The following is a 22228-nucleotide window of genomic DNA, read 5'->3' as shown; positions in this document are numbered from 1 at the left end:
AGCCAACTACTTGGCCAATGACTGGAAGAGATATCCATGTTTATGTCCACTCCAAAGAAAGGTGACTGAACACACCGTGGAAAGCATAAGCCAATATCACTGATATCACATATAAGTAGAATTCTGCTGAGATCTTCCAACAATGGTTGCAGCAGCGCCTTGACAGGGTTTAGACAGACTTTTAGAAGAGGACGTGGAACAAGTATATCATTGCTGAAGTCAGATGGATCTTGGCTGACAGCAACGAATGTCAGAAAGATGTGCACCTGCGTTTTGTTGGCTATTAAAAAGTATTCATCAGTGTGTGCAATAACAAACTATGGATAGCCAGGAGAATAATGGAACTTCCTGACCATTTGATTGTGCTCATATGAAACTTGTACGTGGATCAAGAGACAGTTGTACAGAGAACAAGGGAATGATGCATGCCTTAAAATCAAGAAAAGTGTGTATCAGGGTTGTATCCTCTCACCATACTTATTCATTCTGGATGCTGAGCAGGTAATGCGAGACACTGGGTTACATGAAGAAAACGGTGGCATCAGGAGTAGAGGGAGGCCTTTAACAACCGGAGATATGCAAATGACACAATTTGCTTGCTGAAAGTGAGGAGGACCTGAAGCACTTGATGAAAATCAGGGATTACAGCCTCCAGTATAGATGACAACTCAGTGTAAAGAAACCCCAAATCCTCACAACTGGACTAATAGATAACATCATGACAAATGGAGGAAAAATTGAATTTGTCAAGGATTTTGATCTTGCTTGCATCCGCAATCAATGCTCATAGACAGAGTAGTCAAAAGACCAAAAGACGTATTGCCTTAGGTAAATCTGCCTCATACGACCTTTTTAGAGTATTGAAAAGCAAGGATGTTACTTTGAGGACTAAGCCATGTTTGATCCAAGCCACGGTATGTACACTTGTCTTATATGCATGAGAAAGTTGGACATTGACTAAAGAAGACTGACTAAGAATTGAGTATTTGACAATAATAATTTATAAATTATTAAGGGTGCATGGGGGAGAGGGGAGGAGGAAGGGAAGGGGAGGGGGAAAAAAAGGAAAATGAGCTGATTCCGGGAACCCAAGAGGCAAGCGAATTTTGGGAATAATGAGGGCAACAAATGTATAGATGTGTTTTATACAATTGATCTATGTATTGTGATGAATTGTATGAGCCCCAATAAATTGATAAAAAAAAAAAAAAGAATTGAGTATTTGAATTGCGGTGCTAGTGAGAAATATTGAAAACACCATGGACTTCCAAAAGCACAAACAAATCTGTCTGGGAAGAAGTATAGGCGGTGTCCTCCGTAGAGACAAGGCTGGCAAGACTCCATCTTACATACTTTGGGCATGTTATCAGAAGAGACCAGTCCCTGGAGAGGAACATCGTGCTCACAGAGGGTAGTGGAAAAGAAGAAGGCTGTTGACACAGTGGCTGAAGCAATGAGCTCAAACCTGGGAGCAACTGTGAAAATGGAGCAGGGCCAGACAGTGTTGTATCCTGCTGTGCACTATGGGGCACTATGGATTGGAACCAATTTGACAGCCCCTGATAACAAAAACACTGGCAAAAATATGAATAAGCAAGCAGAATAGGAATCATGAAATGATTGACACATTGTGAGAAATGTAACCAATGCCACTGAACAATGTTCTCCCAAATTATTAAATGAGAATATAATTTTCTATGTAATCTTTCACCAAAAATATAATAATATGATTTCAAAATATAATATTAACTGAACTGTTAAAAGGAACCCTGGTGGAAGTTGGGTAAGCATTGGACTGCTGGCTAGAAGTTTGGTGGTTCAAACCCACCAGCTGATCCTCAGGAGGAAGATGAGGTTGTTTGTTCATGTAAAGTTTTATAGCCTCCAAAACCCTCCAGAGGGTCACTATGAATTGGAATCAACTTGATTGCAGTGTGCTGTGTACCGGGAGACAAAGGACAGAATCCATCTTAGAAAAAAATCCACTAGAATGTTTCTTAGAAGAAGGACGTTGAGACTTCAGCTCACTTGCTTGGGACACAACATCCACTTGTTAGAAAAGGACATTATACTTGATAAAACAGAGGGTCAGCTAGCAGGAGCGGGAACTCCAATGAGACAGACAAAATGAATGCACCAATGGACTCCAACATAAAATGATCATGAAGATGGTGTAGGGTCGGGCAATGTTCCAACTGTTATAGAACAAGTCATCAAGAGTCAGATCTGACATAATGACAGTGAGCCACAACTATAGGCTAAAAATGTATACTCATGTTTATGAAGGGGAATATTATATACCAGGCCCCCCCCTGAATGTTTTCACCATGATATGAGCAGGTGTCTCTGAAAACTCTTTGAGAAAAGGGAGCTTTAGAATAGGCTCTTGTACTACCCTGTGTTGCCAAAGAAGAGGTTCATGTACTGTATGTGCTGTATGTAGGTCTAGTATAGCAGCTGTAAACTGTGAGCTGAATTACTGCATCGGGTTGCAAGTTTCCAAGATGCCCAAAGATAAAGAAATGTTTTATATTTTCATGGCAAAGGGATAGGGATTAGGTTGCAATCAATCATAGCTATTAAATCCCCACCATCACCCTGCCACCAAACTTTGAAAGGTCACCAATCCTTGTTAATGTGATTTCGAACCTTAATGTTGTTCAGTAGTTTGTATGCCTAATATGGCACTGGATATCTCAATAGACGTGGTTATAGCTCTCATTTTAGGTTAACTTTCAGGACGAGCCAGCATAAGAGAAATATATAAAAGAAGTAGCTATTGGAAATGAAAGTGCAGAACTGTCACCACTGGTAGAGGTGACTGCATATGTAAATAACCAAAAACATTTAAGAGATAAGTTATTACAATTAATATGAGAATTTAGCAAAGTAGATTAGACCTGATTTTTACAAAGATGGACCATAAACTTAGACATATTGTTGTTCGGTACCACTGAATTGTTATCAACTCATAGTAACCCCATATGACAAAGCAGAACTTTCCTGTAGGGTTTCCTGCACTGTATTCTTTTTGGGAGTAGATCGTCATGTAGTTCTCCCATGAAGTTGGTGGGTGGATTTGAAGTGTCAAATTTTGATTGGCAGGCAAGTGCTTACCATGTCCAATTCCATAAGATGAAGATCTCAATTTGTCAAACCACTTGACTTTGGGGCAACGTTTGGTAGAGAGAATCCCTTTCCTCACTCAACCCCTAAGATAGTGACTCTCTTGGCTATCCTTCTCCTGTACTTCTAAGTCTCATGTTAACACATCTTCATCCTGTAAATATCCAGTCTACCCACAGCAAGGCATGCCAGGGTTTAACACTTTGACCTCTTCTTTCTCTACATCCCTGTCTAGAAGATCTCACCCAGCTCCATTCTTCAAATACAATCTTCATGCCAATCACTATTCATTTTACATCTCCAAGCCCTCCCCTAAACTCCAGTCCCCTGTCCCTTTGACAATTTTACCTTCACTGTGAGGCAGTTCAAATTGAACATGCTCAGAGTCGAATTCTTGATTTATACCTCTAAGCATCATGTCCTTCCCATCTCAGAAAATGACAAGTCCATTCTTCTGGACATGCATCAAAGTGGACAAAATACTTGAGATCATCGTTGATGCCTCTCTCCCACTTTCCAACACACATTATTCCCATCAGCTCTCCTGGAAGCATATACAGAATTGGGTCACCAGCACTCTAAGAGAAGTCGCCATCATGTCTCACCTGAGTTGTCATACTGCCTCTTAATTGGCCACACTGCTTTCACCAAAGGCCCTCGTTGTCTGTTGTATTATTTAGAACATAAGTCAGATGGTTTCATTCCTATCACTAAATCTTCCCATGGCTCCCCATCTTACTCAGAGTCAGGGCTCCACAGTCCTCGTCTTAGCTCCCCGTCATCTGACTGCCGTTCACCTCTCGTACCTCACCTTCACTTACATCTTCCACTCCAGACACTGCTTCTCCTCGGGTCTTAAATCACCAGCACTGTTCAACTACAAAGTATTCAGACTGGGAGTGCTTTTTGCCTAAAAGGGTCTTCCTAGATGTCCATTAGCTCATCCTCTCCTTTCCATCAGATTTTTGTTACAAGGTTAATTTATCTGACCGAGGGAACTTCCCTATCCACTAATGTAAAATATCACCCCCCACATTCACAGCTTCACCTTAGCCTAGCCTCTAATTCTCTTAACACTGCTTTTTGTTAAAATCACAATTATTTTATCCAGACCAAAGTCTCACAGGACGGTGGGTATTGGTATAGCACTCAGATAGAGGATATATGCAACTTAAAAAGATGAGACACTTCTATAAAAGAAGAAAAGAGTAGAAATATCAGTTGTGCTATCAGGTAATAAGATAATTGTTGAAAGAATAATGCAACCTAACGAAGAAAAATTTAGAGTGGTGGATAGAGTTTTAAGGGGCAACCATGCTGGATTTACAACAAAGTGGCACTAAAACTTCATGTGAAAATATATACAAGTTTTATATATACGACACTAGGGAAATTATATGTAGATAGGAGGGGGAAAAGACAATCTATTCTATTCACAGCACACAAACATCAATCCAAAAGGAGACATTTTTAGAATATAATATGTAAAGTTATCTTAGTACTGACACATTGATCTCAATATAATTTATTAAAGAAAAGAAAATAGTATTAATCATAAATGAAAAATGATAACTTTAACCACATTAAAAGATACCAACGGGACTAATGGTTCCGGGGGGACACGGGAGAGGGGGACGCAGGGGTAAGGAGGTGGTGCAACCCAGGGACAGGGGAGCAACAAGTGATCCAAGAACCGTGGCAAGGAGGGTTTAGAGGCCTGGTAGGGATTAAGCAAGGGCAATGTAACTGAGAGAAATCACTGAAGCCCAAATGAAGGCTGAGCAAGATAGTGGGACAAAGGAAAGTAAAGGGAAATAGAGGAAACTAGGGGACAAAGGGTATGTATAGAGGTTTTAAGACTGGAATGTACATATGTAAATATATTTATATAAGAGTGTGGGGAAACAGATCTATGTGCATATACTTAAAGGTTTAGTATTAAGGCAGCAGATGGACATTGGGCCTCCACTCAAGCACTTACTCATTGCAAGAACACGTTGTTCTATTAAATTGGCATTCCAGGATGCACACCTTCCCGACATGATTGCTGAAGAAAAATGTGAACATAAACAAAGGCAGTGAAGAAAGCTGATGCTGCAGACACCTAGCATGGATTGTTGAATGGAAAACTGACAAGATTTCACCCAAATCACAAGAAAAAGCTTTTAAAAAAAGAAGTCAGAAAATGAATCAAAATGCGATGACATTATTTGCAATAACAAATAATAAAAGAGTGGCCAGAATATATAAACATTTACACACCACTAGGAAAACAAAAGAACCCAACAGAGGCGATGGCAAAAGAGTAACGAATAAACTGGGGACATTTCTCTGGGTCTCACTGGTGATCGCGGTTGCCACTGGCCCACTTTGTGAAAATTAAGTCGTCTAACATTCCTGGTGGAGCTCTGAGAGCTCGCAAGCATGCTGGCGCCATAGGATATTGGAAGAACTGGGATGGAAGAACGATCATGGCGTCCTCTCTTGACGTTGAAGGTCTGTGGCCAGCAATTCTACTACGAGGTGGAACCCTAGAGAAGTGCGGGAAAAGGTTCACGACACCCACATAAGAATGTCCATCACAGCATTCTACTTAAAACATCAATGGGAAAAACACATTGGCCATTAGTAAATTGCTTGAGGTGGAGTAAAACTGTTGAGTACCATAAATAGATGAAAATGAACTAATTTAAGATACACCAAACAATTTCATAAGAGGCTTCCAGATTTCCGACTAATTTCTATCTCCGGAATAAAACTAGTATTAAATGGACACAGTGCAGAAGAAAGACAAGGCTCTCTACTCCCGTAAAAAGTTAATCTCAGACACTCCCAGGGCTAGTTCTACCCTGCCCTGTAGGGTTGCCATGAGTCAGCATTGACTCAGTGGCTGTGACCTTGATATTTTGATTTATATACACATGGGTGAGTCCAAAAGTATTGTTACGCGGATTCTCTCAGACAAGCATGATTTATTTGAAACAAAATGTGTTTAAATGTGTCTCTGAAATTGGTAGATGAGTGAAGACAAGTTCTCTCAGGAAGACACTTGTTTTAGTCTTGTTAGGGTGTCTGAAAAAGAAAATGAAATATGTGTAATCCAAAGAGTGACTTCTGAAAGAATTTAAATTATTTAAATTTAAATTTAAATTTACCTAGGTCAGTTAAATTTAAGGCAGAGAGTTCAGCTAAGAAGGTTGTGTGAACTGTTTTAGGAATTTCCAAAGTGGTAATTTTGATCGATTTTCGGGAAGGACATAGGCTAACCAGAGGTGCGTATAAAAAGAAGTGTGAAGAAAAGGAAAAACTGGGCTGGTGAGAAAAAGACCAGCAAGACTCCAGGATTGTGTTCCATGACAACAGTGCACCTGTTCATTCTCCTTGAGTAGCTAGGGCTGTCCCAGGAGAATTTCATTGGCAGATCTTACCCCTCTACACTACATCCCTGATTTTCCCCATTCAGGTTTACTTCTGTTTCTAAAACTCACACAACATGTAAAAATAACATGGTTTGAGTTGCTCGAGCATGCCAACGCTACTGTTTGGAGGTGGTGTAAACAGAAGAACAAGGAAGCAGAAGACCCTTCACATATAGACCTACACGGAGGACTGCATGAAGAAACAATAGCTTCACGGTTTGATGTTTTAAAATCAATGTGTCTATTATTTTTGGCAGTACTTTGTGTCTTAGTTTATATATATTGATTATATATGCATATATTCATATACTTTCTAAGTAAGACTACTTCCCACAATACTAAGCACTCCCTATGAAATAAAAGAAATGTTGAAAAGTTAATACTGAACAGAGGTGTAAAAGGAATAAGAAAAACAAGCACTGTATCAAAAGCTAGAAGAAGTTATAAGAAAAGAGGTAAGACAGAAAACCCTTCTGATAATAACTTTCACAATTTTCTTGGTCCACCTGGCCAGAAGATAAGCACAGTAAAACTTCTGCATCAGCCAAACCACCACCTCAAATCCCAAACCTCATCATGAGCCTAGAGGACAGGGTAGCACTGTCCATAGGGATTCCAGCATGGAAATATTTTATGGAAGCAGATGGTCACATCCTTCTCCTATAAGAAGGTGGTGGGTCTAACCTCTGACCTTGCAGTTAGCCACTGTATCAACACGGTTCCTTCTGCAAACCAAGAAGGGGGGGAAACTTGTAGCCGACCCCTTTGGCTCAGAATTTCATTGATTTACAAAGTGTCCTACTATTACCTCTTAAAATAGTCTGGATTTTCTTTCTTCCACTATAACTTTCCCTACTTACTTCCTATAAATAACAACAACAAAATGACTCAAAATGTGTTGATACAACACAGTTCTGATGGCATGAGCATTGAAGAGATTTTCTAATGAGATGGACTTCAAATATTTTCTCTGTCATTATACATGGCTTTTTAATCTAGAATGAATTGGGAGTTTGGGGCAGAGATCCTATGTCAATAAACAGGGTGCATCAAAAGAGATAATTTTAATACCCTTTCCTTAACTCCTCAAACTACTTTGTAACTAAGCCTTCACCTCCAAATTTATCTCTCTCTAAATACAAGATTTTCCTTATTCACATTCTCCACCTTATGAACAAATATCTTTACTTGTGACTTCCTTTTCCATCTCTTCTCCTAATTTTTCCACATCTTCAAATCTAGGTTACTCTTCCTACCAGCTTCAAAACCCATTCCTCACTCTTTCCATCACCTCCCATTCACAACCTCTCCATAAAACAGAACTCGTGTTCATGGAGTTGATTCAGACTTAGAAATGGTCGACCTTTGTCTATTAAAATAGACTAATGGCTAACCCAGTATTCGATACCATCCAAATTTCCTTCCTTCCCCTTGACCAAGCTCCTCCAACTTGGACACGATTGTCCTTATTTTGAATTCTTTCTTTCTTTTCATCCTTGAAATACTTCCTGTCTCTCATGAGGCACTTAATGGAAGCTGATTCCTTTAATTTTTTTTATTAAATCATTTTATTAGGGGCTCATACAGTTCTTATCACAATCCATACATACATCCATTGTGTCAAGCACATTTGTACACTTGTTGCACATTATTCTCAGAACATTTTCTTTCTACTTGAGCCCTTGATATCAGCTCCTCAGTTTCCTCCCTCCCTTCCTGCTCCCCCCTCCCTCATGAACCCTCGATAATTTATAAATTATTATTTTATCATATCTTACACTCTCTGACGTCTCCCTTCACCCACTTTTCTGTTGTCCACCCCCAGAGAGGAGGTTATATGTAGATCCTTGTAATCGGTTCCCACTTTCTACCCCACCTTTCCTCCACCCTCCAGGTATCGGCACTCTCACCACTGGTCCTGAAGGGATTATCTGTCCTGGATTCCCTGTTTCCAGTTCCCATCTGTACCAATGTACATTCTCTGATCTAGCCAGATTTGTAAGGTAGAATTGGGATCATGATAGTGGGGGGAGGAAGCATCTAAGAACTAGAGGAAAGTTGTATGTTTCATTGTTGCTACCCTGCACCCTGACTGGCTCATCTCCTCCCCACAACCCTTCAGTAAGGGGGTGTCCAGTTGCCTACAGATGGGCTTTGGGTCTCTACTCTGCACTCACCCTAATTTACAATGATATGACTTTTTGTTCTTTGATGCCTGATACCTGATCTCTTCGACACCTTGTGGTCACACAGGCTGGTGTGCTTCTTCCTTGTGGGCTTTATTGCTTCTGAGCTAGATGGCCGCTTTCTTTTCTTAAATGTGGCTTTAATCTTCCTCCTCTCACTGTCAAATATTTCAAGCCAGACATATGTCTTGCTCATTTTTGTGATCCTTTAAGTCCAATCAATGAGTACATATTAAAAACACACACACAAAAAGCATAAAACAACTATCATCAGGTCAATTCTACCTAACATAAAACTCTATGTAGGATTTGAATCCTATCAGGGTGTGAAACGTTATTGGGCCAGACAGCCTTATCTTTCTCACCAGAAGCTGCTGGTGGATTTGAACTGTAAACCTGTTGGTTTGCTTTTCAATATTTACCCAGCAGCCCCACCATGGCTTCTATGAGTCCACATTAGGTCCTTTTAAACAAACAAAAGGAAGAGCAAGGCTAAATGTTATCAGATCCAATGTGCAATGACTTCGTGTATTGTGCACCTGCTCTCAGAGGCAAGTAGTCCACAGCCTGACTACAGCAGCAGCCCAAACGGCTGGCTACAGTCATGCAGCCTCCCTGCTGTCAGCACTCTGTGGACACTCTTGCTGCTGTTTGCTAAATTCTAAAAGCTGTTTTATTTCCGTCACTTCTCAGAGGTGACTGGATGCACATGCATGTTTGGTTGGGGCTTCTGCCTCTTCATTTTTTTTAAATTTTGGCTTACAATCTTCATAGGCTCCCAAATGGATTTTGACTGTACTTTTACTTAATAATGCATTTTTATAAATTAAACATTAGTCATAGTAGTAGCCATTCAGCTTCTCAAAAGTCACAGTATGGTTCCTCCAGTTCTTGAGCTGAGAATTTCTCAGATTGTCAGTCTGTAGGACACAATGGTGAAGTGACAAAGAATGTGGCTCATGATCAAATTCCAGAAAACCAGTGACTGTCCAGTCAATCGCTAGCCACTGCCATGTGTATCAGAGAAGAGCTGCGCTCCGGAGGCTTTTCAAGGGCTACCAATTTGTAAGATTAGCAAACCCTTCTTTCCCAGTGCCTCTGGGAAGATTCAAACCTCCAACCTTATGGTTAGTGGTCAAGTGTATTAACCCTTGTCACTACAGCGGACTCTGGTTCATCTCTAGAGAATCTGACCTAACACAATTACAAAGATGTGGATTCCCAGGGTTGGCTCATCACTAGACAGGGTTAAGTCATGGACAGATAACCTCTTTGGAAAAAAAAAAAACACCCCAGCACAGAATCAAATTAGGCTGAGATGAACATGCCACTATTCGCAGTATTTCCTGTCCTACTATGCCTTGTGGAAAGACTTAAGTGAGGAATCCATAAAGAGCTATCTCTGCAAATACTGAAAGGCAGTAGCATGCAATTAACATTGAGCATCGTTTTGTTGAGACTGCTTACCCTGCAGGGGAGAAATGTCTAAAAAAGATATTTATATTGACTATAAAATTCTAGCAACAGAAATTTTAATTGCACACCAACTGCAAAATATTCCTCTCATTGTCTAAATAAGAATAAGGTTACAATACATGCTGCCTACTTGTTTCAGGGCTGTTATTAACCTTTAAGAATCTTTTCTTGCACAAAAGAAATTAAAAGCCCATTCTTTCCAGCAAATGCGTCTTCAGACTGGAACTCTAACCTTCTAAAAGCCTACCTCTTGCCTTGAACCGTAGCTAAACTTCAATCCCAATCCCCAAGATGCCCCCAGCAACAAATCAACACAGGAACTCAAGAGCGTTCATGGTTTTTTGTTGTTGTTTGGCAAGTCAAAAACAATGCTTTTAAAAGTTGCCGAAATGAAACATTACCTTCTTCTCCTCCAAGACAAACGTACACGTAAAAACAAACAAACAAAACAAGTGCAGTATGCTGATTACTCAACAGCAAGTCATCAGAAACGCAAAGATTGGGTTGCTGTTTCCATAGTGACGACTTTATGTGGTTTAGCTATTCTGGGAATTTAACCAGAGCCCAGCAGCAGGAGAGAATCATCAGCAAAATTTCTGTAGCATATGGTAACTGCCAACAAATCAGTGAGGGGGAAATGCTTTTATCTGATCTCCAGAGAAATATCTTTGCTTCAAACTAGTTGAGGATGTGTAGCATTCTGTTGGTCACCCTAATAGTAACTCAGACCCAAATATTACCAGGTTCCTTTGTTCTTAGAGGAGGAGAGCTGTTGGAACCCAGCCAGGCTCCGCAGTTCGTGCATTCCCTGAATGGCATTTAGACATAGACAAGGAATGCGTGTCTCTTCCCAGGACTCTCTGGTGGTCAGCCCTACTGGCCATCTGCAGGGCTATCTCCTAGGAAAGAATGCAAAAGGCATTTCATTCTCTAGTCTATTTCTGTTCTAAAATTCCCATTCTTGACAATGTTCCCCATAATCTGCTATGACCCACACAATCGAGAAACTTTGCATAATGAATATAACACAGATAGACACATCAGTTTTGTGTATTTCTGAAATATCTTTCTGATATTCTTTGCTTTCAGTCAAGCTCCATATGATATCACTCATCCCAAATCTTCTGAATAGACCTCGAATTCCTGGTGAGTCCCGTCAATGTACTACTGCAACCACTTTTGTATTATCTTCAGCATCATTTCATTACAAAGGAGATACAGTTTAAAACCAAGGAAGCTATGTGGCAGGACTGTATCCTAGCACCATCTTTATTCAATCTGTATCTTATCAAATAATCCTAGAAGCTGAAATGTATAAAGAAGAACGAGGCATCAAAACTGGATGTTCATGAACAACCTATGAGATGCAGGTGACACAATCTTACTACTGAAAGTGGAGAACTTGATTAAGATCATAGACTTTTGGATGGATTATACATGAACAAAAGTCTTCACAACTGGACCAATTAAAAATATACTAAATGGAAAAAGTATTGACATTGTCAAGGATTTCATTTTATTTAGATCTACAACCAATGCTCATGGAAGTACCAGTCAAGAAATCAAATGACATGTTACATAAGTCAAATTTGTGGCAAAATACTTCTTTAAAGTGTTAAAAAAGAATGTTCATTAGAAGCAAAATTAGAAAGAGAGAGAGAGAGAGAGAGAGAGACGTTGAAGGTGTTATCAGAAGGATCCGTCCCTGGGGAAGGACATCATGCTATGTAAAGAAGAGGGTCAATTAAAAAGAGAAAGACCCTCAATGAGATGGATGGACCTCCTGCCTTGTGAGAATACATTTGTTGTTTGTTAAAGCCACTCACTTACAGTATTTGTATTAAATCAGCATTAGGTAACTTAGGCAAACATAAATAAATCTTATCCTTGCATGTGCTTGTTTTCAAAACTCATCAGCCACAGGTCACCCTCACACCATCCTGGCTTGGCCTTTCTGTCTCCTCTACTCCCCAAAGTTGCTTCCATATGGCTGTAGCCAAGGTCACACCACCATCATAGTATCATGGTGCCCTCTGAAGTTAAGCTCACAAGAGAAATGCCCAGATAGAAGGCAGGGAACCTTTTAGCTTCCACATCCCAGGGATAAAGTTTCCCCAGCTTTGTGTAGATTGACAATTGGGTACAACGATAAACTCAAGCACAGCTAGAATTGTGAAGATAATGCAGGGTTGGGAAGGTTTTGTGGTAGTGTACAAAATGTCATTATGAGTTGAATCAACTCAAGAGCACGTAACAATATATTCTACTCTTCAATCCAGTTCATCCTTGCACGGTTGGAGACGTGTAGTATAATTTTACCTTTCAATTGATAATCTAATGGTTAAAATAGGACTTTGTGCTTTTAGCAAGAAAAAAAAGTGGTACTTTTTTATTTTTATTTTTTTGACCTCTTGGGGTTGTTTATGGATTTCCATTTTTGGTGGATTTTCCATACCGCTCACCAGAAAGTAATATGATGCCATTTGACTGGTGTATGCTTTAGAAACAGAAAATCTTCTTAGACATAGTCATTATTTCTGCCAGCTTTTTTTTTTTTTAATGGTATTTTATTAAGCTCCACTAGTCCAGGAAGGATCCTCTAAATATCAAATTAGATGTTATCTAGTTCAAGGAATTAAAACGCCTTCCTCTCACGGGAACAAAGACTGTGATAAATACACAATCAATATTTCAGCATGATTAAACACTTTTACAAACAAGGAATGCACCTTCTAAAGAGCTCATTCTATTTTGAATGGCTCTTGACATTAACAAGAATTTTCTTATGCTACACCTAAATCTATTCCATTTTTATTGGTGTTTAGGCTCAGCTCTCTATTCTCAAGGTGTTACAAGCTAAGCCCAATGCTTCTGCATGGCACCAACTCGCAGGCTTGAGGACAGCTCGAAGCTGTTCTTTTTCATTCCTCACAGTCCTAATCTTCACCCCACATACTCCTAAATGGCATCTCCATTCACTTGCCTACAGCATCCATTCTCTTTTAGTTTAGTTTGCCCATGATAATGCTATGCTTTTCTCTAACATACTTCAACTAGTAGGTCTAAATAGGGAGTTTCAAATCCACCAAAGACCAGGCAGGTCAATTGTAAGAAGCACCTGCAGGTCAGGCCACTGGGAATGGTCACAATGGTGGGGTCCTAGAGGATTTGTTCCCAGTTTGAGAGTTCCATTTCAAAATGGTGGCCAAACACACACACAACCGTGTCTGCATTGTGATCTTTGGCCCAAATTACTGTGATGCAAATAGTCATTTAATAGAGTACTGTGTTAGGCAGGGTTCTCCAGAGGAACAAAACCAGGACACTTATGATTTTATACATACACATATATGGAATATATCAGCTAATTAGTCCACACAGCAGTACAGAGGGCTCAGTTCAAGCCACTTTCATGGAACAGTTAATAGACTGAATTCAACTCACACAGGCTGCCAGACCAAGGGCAAGGAAGTAGAAAGGAGAGTCTATCCTCAGGCAAGACAGGCAGGGTGGGGCAGCAACAGTCAGTAGTGCTGGGAGCTTAGTGAAGCAGGCCCCTTGGGATCTCTAACTCTAGCGATGAATGCATCAGTGTCAAGACAAAGCATGTCTAGAAAAAGTCTCAAGCTCTAGTGACAAGATCCATGGGTTGGCTCAGCCCACAGGTAATGCAGCACATGATTGAGACAAAGAACTGGCTTAAGCACCAGCACACTGGTCGCTGGTCAATCACCAGGGAGGAAGAGAGAGGGGATGCCAGCTGAGGAAAGTATTTATCTTGGTTACCCTCCAATCAAGCTGCAACCTGATTAAATTCCACCCACATGTTCCTATGGAGGCCTAGATGGCACAATAAACCTACATACCACAAGTAACTCTTAGACAACCAATCTCCAATCGGACTAAGGGATAGGGGATAACAGTCCTCTGTCATACAAGGAAACTCTGTCTAGTGATCATGGGAATTTAGCCAGTTTATTTTCTCTCCTTATTGTTGTTAGGTGCCATGGATTCCATCGAATTCATAGTGACCCTCATGTGACAGAGTAGAACTGCCTCATTTGGGCATCTAGGCTATAATCTTTGCAGGAGCAGGTCACGAGCTCTTTGTCCGGTGGAGCTGTTAGGTGAGTTCAAACACCGATATTTTGATGGCCAGTTGAGCATTTAACCATGACACCACCTGGGCTCTTTCAAATAAACTCATCGTTCCTTCATTGCTCAAAGCTTGTATCAGGTAAATTTGTTCTACACCAGGAAGAACAGGGCTCAGGAAATCAGAAGACACATCATGAATGATGGATGTTAGTCTTAAATCAAAGATAAAGACATTCTATTATAAAAGCCAGAAAACCCCCCATTGTTAACTTTAAATTTTTAACTCTTTTCATTTCTTCAGACTTGAATGTTGTTCAAAATATAAATGGCACTCTCCTTACATGTCCTGCTCTAGAACTGTCAGATTCCCTGTAAACCACATGACCCAGACAGCAGCCAACTGAGAACAGACAAGCCTTGTCTGTGGCTGTGTCCTAGGAAAGACGGCTGATTCCTGGAGGTGAGGTTATGAATGTTGTTGTTGTTGGGTGATACCAAGTCAGCTCCAACCCATAGCCCTGCTGTGCACAACAGAACAAAACACTGCCTGGTCCTGCACCATCCTTACAATTGTGCCTATGCTTGATCCCCTTGTGGCAGCCACTGTGGCAGTCCATCCCCTTATGATCCTTTCTCTCCTTCACTGCTTCTCTGTTCACCAAGCATGATGTCCTTCTCCAGAGACTGGTCTCTCCTGTTATGAATATTCGACTATAAAACACTGATACAATCACCATAAATTCCAGGGCATGAGACCTGAGTCCAAAATAAGAATCCAGTCATTTTTCTCTCAGATTAGTGGAAATGTATCTTTAGTTTATAGTCACATGTCTCATAGTTCTACCACGATTGACACGAAACAGTCACAGCTCATAGTGATGACATGGAGTCTCATAAGTAGTCACATGGCTTATGGGCTTAGTTACTAACAGAAAGGTTGGAAATTGGAATCCACTCAGAGTTACCTCAGGAGAAAGGCCTGGCGATCTATTTCTGTAAACTCAGTCACTGAGACTCCGATAAAGTAGGTACAGATCCACTCTGACACCTACGAGTCACCACAAATCAGCATCAACTCAAAGACAACTGTTCAGTTGGTTGCATTGAGCTCATTGCATGGCAGTTGGGGGTTCCCACATACAAACCCTACAAAAGCAGATCCCAGATATGGCCCCACTGAACTGTCTGACTATTGACTCACCATCCACACTTGTAAATATCCCCATGAAGTTCAAGTTAGAATTCCACCTAGACCTATGAATATCCACTTCCCATACCACAGTAAACAGTTTCTTTGCTTACCTCTGTCTGTCATCTTGGATCCAATAGGCTTGTCTGGGACAGTCAAGTGGTCTAGAGTGCTACTTAATGAAGACGTGTCATCACTAGATAAAGAGTTCAGAAACCCACTCTCTGATGTAGCATCTTCCTGGGTCTTGCAACTGTTGGCCTCTGAAGGGAGAGGCGAGTGAACCTGCACGGCAAACATTACAGGCTGTCCCTCGTCTTCAGCAGCAGAGGAGCTGTTCACTATGTTGAGCCAGGACTGTCTTTCTTTCGCTGAGGAGGAAGAAGCACTGCTAGCCGTCTTCTTTGCATGTTCCCGAGAGGAGAAAGAACATGATGCTTCACTCCGCTTTGGTGAGGATGAAGATGCCTGGTGGGCCGCCTATTTTTCACAAACAAAACCAAAGAAGACTAAAATAAATCACGAGGGAACCAGCATTCTCTACCTTTCATTCGCAATGAGGGTACCTCTAGGGTTTCAACGACAAAAGGCTCAAGAGATAAGTGTACGGTATTCATAGCTGCTTGACAGGCATCATGATGTCATTTGTCAAAACTGATTGACACGCTTTTGAATTCACGGTGCTAGGAGCTGAACAAAAGCTTTCTGCTGGGATGGCCCACACGTCTCCGTGCTCTCCAGCACCTACATGGGCCCTTCGGGGAATTCTTGGGAATGCAGAAAGAACTCTTGAGAAGAAGAAAAGAGACACACTAAACTAACAAATCATCATCTATCATGAATTCACAGTGATGGACCAGACACTCTGGAGCTAGGGGATCAAGAGGAAACACCACAGCTTGAGCCAGACAGCAAGTGAGACATGGTTAACTGAGAGGAAGTTGGCGATTTGGCCCAGAGACATCTATTTGCACTCTCCAGTGTCTTTCACGTATTCTTTAACACTTGAGCGCCATCCACTCATAACTTCACCGGTAAGATCAAGTCACGTTAATTCATTCTCTCTTTCATATGTTTTTTAACTTAATCAAGCTTCACCCAAGAACACAAGGGTACACTTACAGTCTACTAACTCATTAGAAAGAACCCCAAAGCTGGACCACTGATGAGGAGAAGCAGATTGATGATGATGAATCCCTAGCAGCAGTTCCTAATCCACAATTCAAGAGTGATGACAATCCTTAGCAAAATCTCCACCGGTCTCTAGAGAAAACAGTAATGCAACATCAATCTTCCTCTTTGAGAAAGACCTTCACTTCTCCTGAGATCCAATGTGCAGAAGAGAGTAGATCTGGCCACCTAGGGTTTCCAAGGCTGTACGCTTTCACTGAAGCAACCTGCCACATCCCCCACCCCCCACCCCCGCCATGGGGCAGCTGGTGGGTTGGAATAGTCATCCTTTCAGCTGGCAACTGAGAACTTGATATATCCTTGTTGTAATTTGATCTTAAAACGTACAGTATAGCAACAATGAAGCTCACAATCTTCCTCTAGTTCTTAAACGCTTCCTCCCCCCAACTACCAGGACCCCAGTTTCGCCTTGCAGACCTGGTTAGACCAGATGATGCATAGCGGTACAGAGGGGAATTGGAAGCGCAGGGAATGTAGGACGGAAGAAACTCTCAGGACCGGGGGTGAAGGGGGCGATATCAGGAGGGAAAGGGGAGGTAGTAAGGGGGAATGGATCACAGGGAGCCACATATGGCCTCCTCTCTGGGGGACGGGCAGCAGCGGGGTGGGTGAAGGGAGGCGCCGGACAGTGTAATATAAGATACAATAATAATTTATAAATTATTAAGGGTGCATGGGGGAAAGGGAAGGGGAGGGGGGAGAAATTAAAAAAAAAAGGAAAATGAGCGGATTCCGGGAACCCAAGAGGCAAGAAAATTTTGGGAATGATGAGGGCAACAAATGTATAGATGTGCTTTACACAATTGATCTATGTATTGTGACGAATTGTATGAGCCCCAATAAATTGATTTTAAAAAAATAAATAAATAAAATGGAAAAAAAAAAAAACAGCTGAAATAGCCCCAATAAAGGGATTTTTTAATTAAAAAAAAAAAATATGCTGTCTTATGGAAACTAGTGAAACTGGATAAATTCTTATCTTTTTACAATTATTTTAATGTCCTGTATAGCAACAAAAAAAAAAACTGGGTCTTTACGCCTTTGAGTCATTCTATGGTATTGCTGTTGGGTAAGAGTTGAACCGCGAACCATAAGATCAGCAGTTCAAAGCTACCAAGCACTCCTCCGGAGAAATTTAAGGTTGTCTGTTCCCATGGAGATTTATAGGCTTGGAAATCTATATAGAGTCACTAAAAGTTGGAATCAACTTAACGGCAATCGATATTTGGTTTTTACATCTCCAAGGGTAGATAAAACACAGCAAGCATTTTATTATATCATCCCATGGAATACTACCGTCAAATTCAGGGGGCATTCAAACTCAAAGGAAGTGGAAGGAAGGACATAATTAGAGGATAAAAGTGAAAAAGCAAACGAGGGTCCCCTCCAAACACCTTCCACTCTCTGCAACCAACTCAGACAGTTGGACTTTGCTCTAAACCAAGATATCCCCCCCAATTTTTCATGTGCTCTGATGTGACGAGTCAGCATTTGTCCAATAAGTCTTCAAAAGGCTGCATGCATGTGCACATGCACTGTCAAACCATCACTATATCCATTTTCAAGGAACATGGCATCAAAGTCTCTAGATCAGTGTGCATTCATCACTCACATATCTTTTTGATCATAATATATTTGCCTAGATATGAAATTGTCCCATTCAGAAAACTAACAAGTGGTTTGGGTACTAGTTGCATAATCACTCAGACCACTTGAAAACTAAGAAGTCAAAGGTCTATAATTCACAAACAAAACCTTGGAAATCTGAAGGAAGTCATGCATACAATCTACATGCACACACCAGCAACAATGAGCTCGTGAGCAGGATCAGCAGAAGAGATACCAACAAACATACCTACCATGGCTTAGTCCTCGCATCTCCCCCTACCGTGTGCCATGTTCATACATCTCAGCCGTCATGGACTTCCTATTCTGAAAGAGGTCAAGCGCCAGCCTTCCTGCTGCTTTTTCAGATACTACTCTAATGGGGCTACAGCAAAATGGGCTCTTTGAGCAAAATCTGATGCAGACAGTTGCTGCAGCGGCACTTTCAGGTAGTCCCTTTGCACCTAGATTGAGAAACTCAGCACACATTGCCATTGAGTCAATACTGACTCATAGCAGCCTCCCTCTGGGTTTCCAGCCATGCAACTGTTTATGGGAGTAGACGGCCCCGTCTTTCTCCTGAGGAGCAGAGGTGGGTTTTGAACTGCGAACCATGCAGATCGCAGCCCAACACATAACTAGTACACCACCCAGGTTTCTCAAAGGACAGAGGAAAGAAGGCAGGTTAAATGAGCATCCAAATAATCCATGCAGCTTGTCTCCTTGCTTGTTGTTCTAGTCAAATCAGTGCAAATGCTTTCGTTCCTTTTTTTTGGGGGGGGGGCAGCTGGGGTGGGACCATAGAACATTTTCAAACTTCATTTGAACAAAGCAGAGTGGAGGGGGGCAGGGGAATAAAAAAGAAGGAATGAGGGGAAGAACTGGAAAGGAAAGGAGAAAAAGATGACATGTACCAAGACTAAGAGCCGCTGAGGAATATACATAATTAATTGCTCAACTATTAAGTTGAAAGGTTGGCAGTTCAAATACACCCACAAGCACCTCATAAGAAAGGATTAGCAATTTGCTTCCAATGGGTTTTCAGCCTTGACAACTCAGTGAAGTAGTTCTACTCGGGCACACACTGAGCTGTCCTGAGTCAGAATGAACTCAAAGGCAACACATTTGGTTTGACGCGGCTTGGTTGGATTGTGGATCCCGGCACGATGAAATCCTTGACAGCTTCCATCTTTGCTCGGCTTCTCATGATGTTCAGTTGGTCTAGTCTTGAGGGTTTGGGCTTGCTTTCCATTGTTCTGGAATCCATCATGAGCACGGCCGTCTTTGAACTTCACCAGCAAGTGCTTCAAGTCCCCTTCACTTTCAGCAAGCAAAGTGGTGTCATCTGCATTATCGCAGGTTGGTAACCAGCCTTCCTCTGATCCGAACGCCTTATTCTTCTTCACATAATCCAGATCATGGGATTATTTGCTCATCCTTGGATCTCTTCTAGATGGTTGGACAGGTAGATGCCCTCCAAATTTCTTGGTATAGACTAGTGAATGCTTCCAGTGTTTCATCTATTTGTTGAAACATTCAATCCCATAAATTCCTAAAGCCCTGTTTTTGGCTAATGTCTTCAGTGTAGTTTTGACTTCTTCCTCTGTACCATACATTATTGATCATTTTCTATCACTAAAAATGATTGAATACTGAACTATTCTTTTTTGGTACAGAAACTCCACTTCTTATGGACTTGTCTTAATTTGCTTCAGCTTCAGCTTTAACGTACAGATGAGCAATTTATGGTCTGGTCCATCATCAGCCCTGACCTAGTTTTGGCTGCTGATATTGCACTTCTCTATTGTTTATTTCCACAGATAGTCAATTCGATTTCTGTGTATTCTCTCTGGCGAGGTCCATGTACACAGTTGCCAGTGTGTTATGGAAAAAAGATATTTGGAATAAAGAGGCTGGGTTTTCCAAAAGTCTGTGTTGCTTTTATTTTCTATCACAAAGGCATTATTTACTGTCTCCCATTCCTTCCTCTTTGTTTCCAACGATTACATTCCAATAACCAATAAGTATCAATGCATCTTGATTGCATGTTTGATGAAATGCAGACTGAAGATCTTGGTGGAACTCTTCAATGTCCTCATCATTAGTTTTAGTGGTTGATGAATAAGTTTGAATAATAGTTGCATTAACTGGACTTCCCTGTCAATTTACTTCCCTGATATTGTACTTCAAGATAGATCTTACAATGTTCTGACAATGAATGTGACACCATTGCTCTTGGAGTTGTCATTCCATACGGTTTACTGTGATTCAAAATGGACAACTCCAGTCCATTTCAATTCACTAATGCCTACGGCAGTGACCCTTAGGCATTCCATTTCGTTTCTGGTGACTTCTAATTGTCCTAGATTCCTATTTTGTGCATCCCACATTTTGAAGCTGTTTCTTCTCATTTCGAGTTGTGCCCACTGGCTAATGAAGGTCCCCAGTGCTTTACTAGATGAGGCTCAGCATGGTTTACTCTACTTTGAGAATGCAGCTGTTCCTTAGTCAAATTTTGGGGGTCTTCCAAGCGGAGAGGCTCATCTTCCAACACTATACTTGACAATGCTCTGCCACTATTCCTGAGGTTTTCAGTGAGTGATTGCTCAGAAGTGGGTAATCTCGACACTATTCATTGATTCCAGAAGTAGACCGCCTACTCCTTCTTCACCGTCTTAGTCAGGCAGCTGCACTGGGACCCACTCGCCTTTGGAGACCATGTTGATATTTGAAATCATGGTGACATAGCTTCCAGCATCACAGTAACACACAGGCCCCCACACAATGACAACCTGATAGATAAATAGTGGAGAATTAGAATATATGATTCTTACTTAGCCTTACTTTAATGCAAGAAAGGGCTCTGGGAAGATAGTGAGTTATGCGTTAAGCGTCTAGCACAAGGTCAGTGAATTCAAACCACCCACCACTCTGAGGCAGAAAGATGAGTGTTCCAACTCATAATAATGTCCCAGGAACCCACAGGAGGCAGTCCTACTGTGTGCTGCAGGCTGGCTATGAGGCGGAGTGGACTCCGTGACAGGGACTGTTCAGTGTCAGAAGTATCCTGGGGGCTGTGTAGGTATGGCACTGGTGTGATCACCATGGGTGGTCAGTGCATCAGCTGCTCTGTGGAAGAGAGATGGGATTTCTGTTTCTGCATAGTTATAGTCTGATAAACCTGACCAAAGAGCTCTTCTTGCTAGAGCCAACCCAAAGACAGTGGATCTGGTTGGTTTTAAGTGCAAAAGGAGCCCTGGAGGCCAGTGATTCAAATCCTCTGGGTGATCCTCCGTAAGAGCTGACACTATCTGCTCCCAAAACAATTTACAGCCTTGGACCTAGTATAAGGCAGCTTAACCCTGTTCTACGGGGTAGCTATGCATCGGAACCAAGGACACACAATCAGTGTTTTGGTTTTGCTTCAGTGCCAGAAAATGCTCAGAGCCTTTTTGATGCTTCTAGAACCCCCTCCCAAGGGGACAAATAACAGAAAAGTGGGTGCGGGGTGACAGAGGATGATGTAAGATATGGAAAAAATAATCTATAACTTATCAAGGGTTTGTGAGGGAGGCGGGTGGGGAAGGGAGTGGGGAAGAAATGGGGAGCTGATATCGGGGGGCTCAAGTGGGAAGAGAATGCTTTGAATATGATGATGGCGGCATACGTGCAAATGTGCTTGACACATTGGAGCAATGTATGGATTGTGATAGGAGATGTAAGAACCCCCAATAAAAGTATTAAAATTAAATAAAGAAAATAACAACAATTTTGGGGGGGCGGAAACCCTGCACTGCAGCTGTCGAAGGTGACTGTGACAGAATTTATTGCGAACAGGGGTGGCTTCAATCCTTTCAAAGCAGAGGCAAGTTTAACTAGCATTAAAAGGAGAAAACTGATTGTCCATAAGTTGAATGCTCATCACCAAGCACATACTT

At 41.4% G+C, this 22228-nt stretch overlaps 1 protein-coding gene across 1 annotated transcript in view; it reads right to left on the bottom strand.

Annotated features, from left to right (window-relative positions):
- Positions 1–22228, bottom strand: part of IPCEF1 (interaction protein for cytohesin exchange factors 1) — a 114569-nt gene that overhangs the window by 32668 nt on the left and 59673 nt on the right. Inside the window, exon 8 of the mRNA XM_030886839.2 lies at positions 15608–15974. Coding sequence (XP_030742699.1) covers positions 15608–15974 — 367 coding nt within the window. The remainder of the gene's footprint in view (positions 1–15607; positions 15975–22228) is intronic.

The sequence above is a fragment of the Echinops telfairi genome, unplaced genomic scaffold (genome assembly GCF_000313985.2).
Source record: "Echinops telfairi isolate 266 unplaced genomic scaffold, ASM31398v2 ScPeMD7_3533;HRSCAF=4204_0, whole genome shotgun sequence".
In the NCBI taxonomy this organism is placed as follows: domain Eukaryota; kingdom Metazoa; phylum Chordata; class Mammalia; order Afrosoricida; family Tenrecidae; genus Echinops; species Echinops telfairi.
The sequence above is the reverse complement of the archived record's forward strand: the minus strand, read 5'-3'. Positions and strand labels throughout refer to the sequence as shown.